The 11,472-nt window shown below is 42.8% G+C and overlaps 1 protein-coding gene across 2 annotated transcripts in view; it reads left to right on the forward strand.

Moving 5' to 3' along the window:
* Positions 1-7,302, forward strand: part of LOC120028139 (NEDD4-like E3 ubiquitin-protein ligase WWP1) — a 56,329-nt gene extending 49,027 nt beyond the window's left edge. For both annotated transcript variants that reach the window (XM_038973340.1, XM_038973339.1), the window contains exons 19-23: positions 1,705-1,845; positions 2,246-2,471; positions 3,438-3,534; positions 3,766-3,838; positions 4,010-7,302. In XM_038973340.1, coding sequence (XP_038829268.1) covers positions 1,705-1,845; positions 2,246-2,471; positions 3,438-3,534; positions 3,766-3,838; positions 4,010-4,109 — 637 coding nt within the window. In that variant the 3' untranslated portion in view covers positions 4,110-7,302. The remainder of the gene's footprint in view (positions 1-1,704; positions 1,846-2,245; positions 2,472-3,437; positions 3,535-3,765; positions 3,839-4,009) is intronic.
* The last annotated feature ends 4,170 nt before the right edge of the window (positions 7,303-11,472 follow it).

Raw genomic sequence — 11,472 nt, forward strand, 5'->3', positions numbered from 1 at the left:
TGGAGTGCTGCAGAGATTGTTGTCCTTCTGGAAGGTTCTCCCATCTCCACAGAGGAACTCTAGAGCGCTGTCAGTGACCATCGGGTTCTTGGTCACCTCCCTGACCAAGGCCCTTCTCACCCAAATGCTCAGTTTGGCCAGTGGCCAGCTCTAGGAAGAGTCTTGGTAGTTCTAAACTTCTTCCATTTAAGGAATGATGGAGGCCAATGTGTTCTTGGGGATTTACATGCTGCAGTAATGTTTTAAGAACCTTCCCCAGATCTGTGCCTCGACACAGTCCTGTTTTGGAGCTCTACAGACAATTCTTTCAACCTCATGGCTTGTTTTTTTTTCTCTGACATGCACGGTCAACAGTGGGACCTTATATAGGCAGGTGTGCCTTTCCAAGTAATGTCCAATCAATTGAATGTACCACAGGTGGATTCCAATCAAGTTGTAGAAACATCTTAGGGATGATAAATGGAAACAGGATGCACCTGAGCTCAATTTCGAGTCTCATAGCAAAGGGTCTGAATTCTTATGCAAATAAGGCATTTCTGTTTTGTTTTTTTAATACATTTGCTAAAATTTCTAAACCTGGTTTCACTTTGTCATTATGGTGCATTGTGTGTAGAATGCTGAGATGTTTTTATTTAATCAATTTTAGAATAAGGCTGTAACGTAACAAAATGTGGAAATAGTCAAGGTCTGAATACTTTCCGTATGCACTGTACACTGAGTGTACAAAACATAAGAATCTGCTCTTTCCATGACATGGACTGAACAGGTGAATCCAGGTGGAAGCTATGATCCCACTTGGTAAATCCATTTCAATCGGTGTAGATGAAGGGGAGGAGACAGGTTAAAGAAGGATTTTTAAGCTGAGGCATGGGTTGTGTATGTGTGCCCTTCAGACGGTGAACAGACAAGAAAAAATATTTAAGTGCCTTTGAACGGGGTATGGTAGTAGGTGCCAGGCGCACCGGTTCGAGTGTGTCAAGAACTGCAACACTGGTGGGTTTTTCATGCTCAACAGTTTCCTTTGTGTATCAAGAATGGTCCATCATCCATAGCACAGCCAGCCAACTTGACATAACTGTTGGAAGCATTGGAGTCAACATGGGTCAGCATCCGTGTGGAACGCTTTCGACACCTTGTCCATGCCCCGACGAATTGAGGCTGTTTTGAGGGCAAAAGGGGGTGCAACTCAATATGAGGAAGGTGATTACCCATTTTAATCATTGACTACCTAAGCAATTTTCTCCTGTGTAGGGATAACAACTGTGTGGTCTAGAGATGTACTTCGTTTATTCCTGAGCCACCCTTAGCGGGTCAGAAGAAACCGTAAAACATCCAGTTTTCAGGGATACAGCATCACCTAGATAGTATTTTTCCCTGAAAACCGGATGTGGGTGCCCAGGTCAGGCGTTTTATTTTCCGCCTGCTACTACATTGTTAGTCCATAGCATTCTCCCCGTCTCTCCAAGGATAACAACATCGAGGAAATCAACATTGGTCCTGTGCTAGCCAGCTTACACTGTGGTGCTCTCTCCTCATCTCCAGGGATAACAACATAGACAAGTGTGGGGCTAGAGGTGTATTTCTCTCTTAACATTGGACCTGAGCTTAGCCTTGATTCTGTGGTCCTTCACTTCAGGGATAATAACATCCTGCAGTGTGGTCTAGAGATGTACTATATATAATGGTGCTTGTCCTTCATGACAGGGATAACAACATCGAGGAGTGTAGTCTAGAGATGTACTTCTCTGTGGACATGGAGATCCTGGGGAAGCTCACGTCACATGACCTGAAGCCTGACGGCAGCGACCTCCTGGTGACGGAGGAGAACAAAGAGGAGTACATCGGGTAAGGAAGGAGGCGCCGCCCGAGTGATGGACCGATCACAGAGCAGCTTGTTCACGGAGACGCAGAGGCATCCAATGATATGCGATGAGCAATTGTGCCCATGTATTTTGGTATCATGTTAACATGGTGATAATAGTGCTGCCGCTTAGTGACGTACATCCTCATTTTGCTAATCTTACTGCGGTGTTATGGATTTTTTTGCTTAAAGGTACTTGCAATAGAGATTCTCCATTGAACAAGCTTTTGAATCCAGGATTGGGCTAAATCTGTGTCCTAAACTGGCCCGATATCAACTAGCTAAATATTTGTCATCTTTGCAGTCCTTACATTGATCAAACCTGAGGCTGCTTAGGGTCTCATCTTTATAATCATAACTGTCCCTACATCATGTTTCCTACAGGTTGATGGCAGAGTGGCGGTTCTCCCGTGGCGTGGAGGGCCAGACCAAAGCTTTTCTGGACGGCTTCAACGAGGTGGTGCCTCTGCAGTGGCTCCAGTACTTTGATGAGAAGGAGCTTGAGGTGATGCTGTGTGGCATGCAGGAGGTGGACCTACAGGATTGGCAGAGAAACACTGTGTATCGCCACTACACCAGGAACAGTAAGCAGATCATCTGGTTCTGGCAGGTAGGTACATCCGAGCCTCTAAGGTCATGGGTTCAGTCTCCGCGACTGCCTTTATTTTCAGTGAAATCCCTTTCTTGCAAGCTCTAAACCCAACAATGCAGTAATCAATAACAATGTCATGCAAGAAAATAACAAGGTAATACAAAAACACAAGATGTATAAAAAATAAGAACACGAGAAAGTAAGCAAGCATACTATTTACAATGAGCGGGGATACTGGGGTGCTGGAGGTAGACGTTTATTGAGGTAAGGTGACCAGGCATCAGGATATATGATAAACAGAGTAGCATCAGCATATATGATTGTGTGTAGAGTCAGTATAAATGTGGGTTTTAAGCAAATTATGGATTGTGTGTGTGTGCTGGAGTGTCATTGTGCATGTGTAGGGCCCTGTGAGTGTTTACAGTCTAAAAAATAAAATACAATGGTCAACTCTCAAAATGGCTACACGGACTATGTTAGCTATTTAGCAGACTATGGTTTGGGGATAGAAGCTGTTCAGGAGCCTGTTCATGTCAGACTTGATGTACCACTTGCTGTGCAGAAGCAGAGCGAACAGTCTATGGCTTGGACCTTCCTTTCACACCGCCTAATATAGAGGTCCTGAATGGCAGGGAGCTCGGCCCCAGTGATGTACTGGGCTGTCCGCACCACCCTCTGTAGTCCCATGCAATCAAGGGTGGTGCTGTTTCCATAGCAAGCAGTGCTGCAGCCAGTCAAGATGCTCTCAATGGTGCAGCTGTAGAACCTTTTGCCAAACTTTTCCAACCTGCTGAAGGGGAAAAGGGGCTGTCACGCCGCCTTCACGACCTTGTGTGGAGCATTTTAAGTCCTTAGTGATTTGGACACCACTTGCCCTGAATTCCCATATGTTTCTGTACAGATGGGGTACAGGTAGGTAGGTATATGTTGGTAAGGATGTGTTAATGTTGTCTCAGTGTTAATCGTCTGTGTGTGTGTGTACAGCTGGTGAAGGAGGTGGACAACGAGGTGCGTCTGAGACTCATGCAATTTGTTACGGGGACCTGCAGACTGCCTCTAGGGGGCTTCGCTGAGCTCATGGGTTAGTGACACACACACACACAAGACTAACCTCCATGTCTACTGATATGGGGTTGAACAATTAGTCAGGATTTATCTATGTGCTGTTCTGGCTCGGAGACGGCTTGCTTGTCTTAGACTTAATTACCCTCTTCTGTGGGTAACGTAGGTAGTACTGGGGGAAACGGCTATTTAGTTGGCAAGTATTTGCAGTGATTGATTTTGTTCACCTCATCTTTCTCTCTGTCTGCAGGTAGTAACGGGCCCCAGAAGTTCTGCATTGAGAAGGTCGGAAAAGACACTTGGCTCCCTCGGAGTCACACTTGGTGAGTGGTCCGTCTCCACGGCAACATCCTGCTTGTAAATCAAATCAATGATTGATGTTTCAATGTCAAATAATAATGTGTTGGGTGTAAATCATGTCATACTTTAATACAATGACTGTTTCTTGTTTTGCTTTCAAACTCAATTACTGGATTTTTGCTTATTTTCTTCAGCTTTAACAGGCTGGACTTGCCCCCGTACAAAAGCTTTGAACAGCTGAAGGAGAAGCTGCTCTTTGCCATCGAGGAAACAGAAGGATTTGGCCAAGAGTAGAGAAAGATGTCTCTCTCTCTACTACAGTGTATCCAGCCATGTAAAACAACAAAAAATGAAACATTGCACAGAACTACCAATGTACATAAGCTATTTTGTCATTTTAAAAACCAAATCTTGATTCACAACCTCATTTTAGCAATCCCCCTTATATTATACCCCATAAAATATGCAAGAATTTCAGCTTTTCCTCTGCTTTTAAAAACTGAAAAATCTATGTATGATTCATTTTTTTTCCCCTTTTTGGCTGGTTTTTAAAAGGAGACTGAAAACGTAGAGAGGATTTTATAGTTGAACCATAACTTATGGCTCTAGTTTTATAGAGCTTTTAAGGGTGATTGTAGTGTTTGGTCCGGTGCCTGGGTTTTTTGGACCTGTAGTTGTGATTGTGCTGCGCTTGCATGGCTGCCTCCAGAAAAGAGGAAGACTGCCTCCAACCCCAACTGCACATCCACTCCTATCAACTTAAGCCAGCTACCCATCAGCCTGTCAGTATTGTCATTGAATAAAAACCAGTATTCAGTAGCCCTGACTCGAGTCCCCTCCAACTCTGCACCAAGATAAGAGTATGGTGATTAAATGTCCAATGCAGCTGTTTTTATCTCTATATCAAATCATTTCTGGGTAACAATTAAGTACCTTACTGTGATATATAAAAAATAAAAACATTTTAAATTTAAAACAAACAAATAGCTTCTTAGCAAAGAGCAATTTCGCAAGGAAGAATTTCGCTAGGACTGTCTGGGTGTGGTATGAGATGGGAGGGGATAACTGTAAATTAGCTGTTATTGGCAGAGGGGTTTGGAACTTATTGGTCTATTAACCAATTTACAGCAGGGTGACGTCACCATGGAATGCCAAAACCCTCCCACCAAAACAGGCAGAAATTTCAGGCCGTCCTTTCAAACAGCCCTTACACTAAAAGGGCATTATAATTTTCACAATATTATTCCAACCTCATAGTGTGGAGATATATATTCATACAAACAAGAATCACATTTTTGACTGCACTGTGCTTTTAAAGTCTGGATGAGTGGATGGTACCTTCACATGAGATTATCCAGTCTTGTTGTACCTTGGATTATGTGTAAACTTGGAGCTGTCGACGAAAAGGAAACGCTTACTTTTTTTCTGGGCTCGAGTCAAGAACCAACATCCTTTACTGTAGAAATTTGTGAGAACATGACTCAAGGAGGACGATCATCAGTTTTTACTCCGTGGTTGTGTGTAGCCTACACAGGTTTGTTGCTTCAGAAGAGGACATGGATCAAATAAGTGGTTCCATTTTATGAATCAGGTAATGGGACCCCCCCCCCCCCCCCCCCCCCTTTATTTTCCTTTTTTTTCTCTTTTCTTTTTTTTGTAGTTGCCTGAGAATGGTACTTGCATAGAGATCCTATACTTTTGAGTTCTAGGACCTCTATGGGTGCTTGTTACTGGCTGTTTGTGTACACCAGCTCTGAGAGAGACGTGTTGACTGGTGGCAGTGGTTTGGTTGGGGGCTTCTAGGTCTGTTGCAGTGGCAGGTTTATCACTGGCACTCAAAGCTTTGCTTTGCCATGGCACTGCACCTTGCTACTCTTCTTATATCATTTACCTGCCTATTTAATTTATTAAGTCATGTTATTTTTTGAGAGAGAGCGATTTATATAGCCTTCGTCTCAAATGCTGTATGTTCACCCGACGCAAAGCAGTTGCTACTAATGGAGAGAAATAAACACGAAATGAAAATACATTTAGTTATGGATGTATCTATCTCCCGTGGCCATTTTTTTTTTTTTTTTTTTTTTTGCAAGTGTGGTGCACGAACTCCCTTTCTGGGATAGTAAATTGATTAGTTACTTGACTTTCCCTGCTAAGAATGTTGATCTGTATGTCACATGCATACAACAGAAATGTCAGTACCAGAAGTGCTTCCTAGTGCTAGTTGCTACCCACTAAATGAATGCTCATGTATTCAGCAAAAGATGTCCAAAAATGCAGTAAAATCACAATGTTTCCTTGCCATGAAATGAATGAAAATCATCGAGTGACCTTTTTTCTTACTCATAGACTTAGTAGCTAAGTAACTGAGCAGCCTTCTGAAGGGACAATGATTGTTAGTGTTACGCAGTGTATATCCCACCTTGAAACCCTACAAGGTCATATGCATCATCTCTGTGCAAGGATACGTAGGTGTTCCAGCTCCCTTGAGCTATAGTGTGATATTGTGCCATCGCCGGTCAAATAGAATAACCTGCGATAACCTTCTGCAGTGCAAACCCCACCCCAGTGCAAGTTCTTCCATTGGTAGCAAACCCCACACCATACCAGTCCAAGTTCTATTAGTATGTCAGCAACACATTACCTGCCATGCCAACCTTGATGCTTTAGGCTGTCCTTTTCTTAGTTTGCAGATGTTTATTTTTTTGTTGACATTTTTCTCTCTTGAAATGTGAAATCTCTACCAACACCTCTGGTGCTTTTTTTGTTTTGATTGTCTGGTGAGGGAGGGACAAGCCCTAGTCCATCAGCTGTGACAAAGCAGTCTGCGTTGAAATCTGTTCTGACCACTGCAAACCATCATTTAGATTATAGTTAGAACTTCACCATGAACCTATGTCATGTGTATATAACATCTATTCACTTCCTATTGGTGAGAGGGATGGCAGAGGAAAAGGAGCATTTGTGTAACTACCCTTGTATGAATGACAGAAGGAAGTCAACCCGCCACCTAATGACATGCTTCCTTTTGAACGAATCAAAGTCAATTGTAAATGAACAATGTAAAAAAGTAAAGTACTTAATAATTATTCTTCAGAGCCTCACCAACATCGACAGACGGGCTCTGTGATGCCTCACTCATATCAGAGATGAACTGTAACATATCGACGTAGATGCACACTGTAAAACACCTAATGCTACACTGTACAGAGCGCGCCCCCCCCCCCTACCGGAGACTATAGAAAATGCATTTTTGGTCTGCTTTAACCCATGTTAATGAATGACTAGAAGATGGATTTATGAGACAAAGAAATAAACCCATACCCCTCATGCTTTTCTGTTTTGAGAGACGTGGGGGTGTCTGAGGCCTTCTGCTCAGGATTCACAAACCTGTCACCTATTTTTGTTCTTAAAAACATGTATTTTTTGGGGGGGTTGGGTCTTGCCTGTGGAAAGAACCATATTTAATAAATATATCTGACCATCTTTACAACTGGGTTTGAGTTCATTCAAATAATTGTGAGTGAAACTGCATAGGTTTAAGGCCATGGTTGGGACTGAATACCATTTCAACAATGAATTGACCACAACTGACTAATGTTAGTTTTCCACAATTGTTTACACACGTATGCTGAATCTTGAGGCCATTTTCACAAAAGCACAAATGCAAAACTCTACCAATCTCTAGCAAAAGCAAACATTGCATTCAAAACTGTTATTTAAAAATAAAAATAAATAAAAGAGGTATATGAATACAGTTGAAGTTGAAAGTTTACATACACTTATGTTGGTGTCATTAAACTATTTTTCAACCTCCAAGTTTCTTGTTAACTATAGTTTGGAAAGTCTGTTAGGACATCTACTTTGTGCATGGCACAAGTACTTTTTCCACCAATTGTTTAGACAGATTATTTCACGTATCATTCACTGTATCACAATTCTACATACACTAAATTGACTGTGCCTTTTAAACAGCTTGGAAAATTCCAGAAAATGTCATGGCTTTAGAAGCTTCTGATAGGCTAATTGACATTTGAGTCAATTGGAGGTGGATGTATTTCAAGGCCTACCTTCAAACTCAGTGCCTCTTTGCTTGACATCAGAAAATCAAAAGAATGCTCCTTGGGAGCAATTTCCAAACTCCTGAAGGTACCACGTTCATCTGTATGAACAATAGTACGCAAGTATAAACACCATTGGACCACGCAGCTGTCATACCGCTCAGGAAGGAGACGCGTTCTGTCTTCTAGAAATGAACGTACTTTGGTGTGAAAAGTGCAAATCAATCCCAGAACAAAAGCAAAGGACCTTGTGAAGATGCTGGAGGAAACAGGTACAAAAGTATCCATATCCACAGTAAAACGAGTCATATCAACATAACCTGAAAGGCCGCTCAACAAGGGAGAAGCCACTGCTCCAAAACCGCCATAAAATAGCCAGACTACGGTTTGCAACTGCACATGGGGACAAAGATTGTACTTTTTGGAGAAATGTCCTCTGGTCTGATGAAACAAAAATAGAACTGTTTGGCCATAATGACCATTGTTATATTTGGGGGAAAAGGGGGAGGCTTGCAAGCCGAAGAACACCACAACTGTGAAGCACGGGGGTGGCACCATCATGTTGTGGGGGTGCTTTGCTGCAGGAGGGACTGGTGCACTTCACAAAATAGATGGCATCATGAGGTAGGAAATTATGTGAATATATTGAAGAGACATCAGTCAGGACGTTAAAGCTTGGTCGCATGGGTCTTCCAAATGAACAATGACCCCAAGCATACTTCCAAAGTTGTGGCAAAATGGCTTAAGGACAACAAAGTCAAGGTATTGGAGTGGCCATCACAAAGCCCTGACCTCAATCCTATAGAAAGTGTGTGGGCAGAACTGAAAAAGCGTGTGTGAGCAAAGATGCCTACAAACCTGACCCAGTTACACCAGCTCTGTCAGGAGGAATGGGCCAAAATTCACCCAACTTATTGTGGAACGCTACCCGAAATGTTTGACCCAAGTTAAACAATTTAATGGTAATGCTACCAAATACTAATTGAGTGTATGTAAACTTCTGACACACTGCAAATGTTTTGAAATAAATAAAAGCTGAAATAAATCATTCTCTCTATTATTCTGACATTTCACATTCTTAAAATAAAGTGGTGATCCTAACTGACCTAAGACATGGAATTTTTAGTAGGATTAAATGTCAGGAATTGTGAAAAACTGAGTTAAAATGTATTTGGCTATGGTGTATGTAAACTTCTGACTTCAACTGTAGATCTGTCTACCAACCAACAACATACTGATGTGCTCAACACAAAACACTACTATGAATAGCCCATCAGTAGGTTTATGCCTTTTCAGTGTTACACTGTAGCCGGTTGCAAAAGATTGTTACAGTAATGTATACCTACTCAAATGTAGATAAAACAAAAGCAATACAGTAACAAAAACATTTATTTCCAAAATTCTGTATTTTTGAACACTTGTGTTTTGTAACACTTTCCATACCCAACAGCAGAAAACCAGGAAAAACATTCAGTAAGAAAGGGTTTTCTGTACAAAAATAAAGACAAACTCTAAAGACAAAAACACTTGCAAAATGTAAGAAAAAATACAGGCTGCCTCCAATTTTGGTCTGGCCATAGCACCTCATCTAGATCACAAGCGATGTTCTTCCTGGCTAAACAGCGGGGAAAGAATCTTCTGGAGTGATGGTTCCAGCTGGCAAAAGCCCCCACATCAACTTCACCATATGCGTCCTCCATTGCCTCAGCAAAAAAAGAAATGTCCACTCACTGTCAACTGTGTTTATTTTCAGCAAACTTCACATGTAAATATTTGTATGAACATAAGACTCAACAGCTGAGACATAAACTGAACAAGTTCCACAGACATGTGACTAACATAAATGGAATAATGTGTCCCTGAACAAAAGGGAGGGGGGGGTCAAAAGTAACAGTCAGTATCTGGTGTGGCCACCAGCTGCATTAAGTACTGCAATGTATCTCCTCATGGACTGCACCAGATTTGCCAGTTCTTGCTGTGAGATGTTACCCCACTCTTCCACCAAGGCACCTGCAAGTTCCCGGACATTTCTGGGGGGAATGGCCCTAGCCCTCACCCTCCGATCCAACAGGTCCCAGACATGCTCAATGGGATTGAGATCCGGCCTCTTCGCTGGCCATGGCAGAACACTGACATTGCTGTCTTGCAGGAAATCATGCACAGAACGAGCAGTATGGCTGGTGATATTGTCATGCTGGAGGGTCATGTCAGGATGAGCCTGCAGGAAGGGTACTGCATGAGGGAGAAGGATGTCTTCCCTGTAATGCACAGCATTGAGATTGCATGCAATGACAACAAGCTCAGTCCGATGATGCTGTGACACACCGCCCCAGACCATGACGGACCCTCCACCTCCAAATCGATCCAGAGTACAGGCCTCGGTGTAACACTCATTCCTTCGACGATAAACGCGAATCCGACCATCACCCCTGGTGAGACAAAACCGCGACTCGTCAGTTGAGAGCACTTTTTGCCAATTCTGTCTGGTCCAGCGACGGTGGGTTTGTGCCTATAGGCGATGTTGTTGCCGGTGATATCTGGTGAGAACCTGCCTTACAACAGGCCTATAAGCCCTCAGTCTTGCCTCTCTCAGCCTATTGCGGACAGTCTGAGCACTGATGGAGGGATTGTGCGTTCCTAGTGTAACTCAAGCAGTTGTTGTTGCCATCCTGTACCTCTCCCGCAGGTGTGATGTTCAGATTTACCGATCCTGTGCAGGTGTTGTTACACGTGGTCTGCCACTGCGAGGACGATCAGCTGTCCGTCCTGTCTCCCTGTCTTTGGTGTCTCACAGTACGGACATTGCAATTTATGGCCCAGGCCACATCTGCAGTCCTCATGCCTCCTTGAAGGCACGTTGCCTCCTCATGCCTCCTCATGCCTCCTAAGGCACGTTCACGCAGATGAGCAGGGACCCTGGGCATCTTTCTTTGGGTGTTTTTCAGAGTCATTAGAAAGGCCTCTTTAGTGTCCTAAGTTTTCATAACTGTGACATTAATTGCCTACCATCTGAAAGCTGTTATTGTCTTAACAACCGTTCCACAGGTGCATGTTCATTAATTGTTTATGGTTCATTGAACAAGCATGGGAAACAGTGTTTAAACGCTTTACAATGAAGATCTGTGAAGTTATTAGAATTTTTACGAATTATCTTTGAAAGACAGGGTCCTGAAAAAGGGACGTTTCTTTCTTTGCTGAGTTTATTTACTTGCACATAGTCATAACGCTGTTCTTTAACTCTCTCTGAGTTTCGCTCAAATGGCACCTGTAGACCTGTTTCATCCAGATTCGGTTGCGCTGTAATACACGGTCCAATGTAGACAAGCCCACATGGAGAATGTTATTGAATATTGTGTTGTCTGCAATTATGTGGTTCTGGATTTCTCGTAGTCTAATGGTATTGTTTGCCACCACCATGTTCACAATAGCGGTCTCCTGTTCTGGTGTGAACAGCCGGTGTCTTCCACCATGGCCTGGCCAGCTCTGTTCTGCAGAAGATCTACAAATATGATATGATTGGTTACAGTAAGCTAAAATAATCTTTCTTTCAATATGAAATGACATTACTGACATTTGCTATTACTAACATTGGCCAACAA

The sequence above is a fragment of the Salvelinus namaycush genome, chromosome 33, assembly GCF_016432855.1.
Source record: "Salvelinus namaycush isolate Seneca chromosome 33, SaNama_1.0, whole genome shotgun sequence".
NCBI classification, from domain to species: domain Eukaryota; kingdom Metazoa; phylum Chordata; class Actinopteri; order Salmoniformes; family Salmonidae; genus Salvelinus; species Salvelinus namaycush.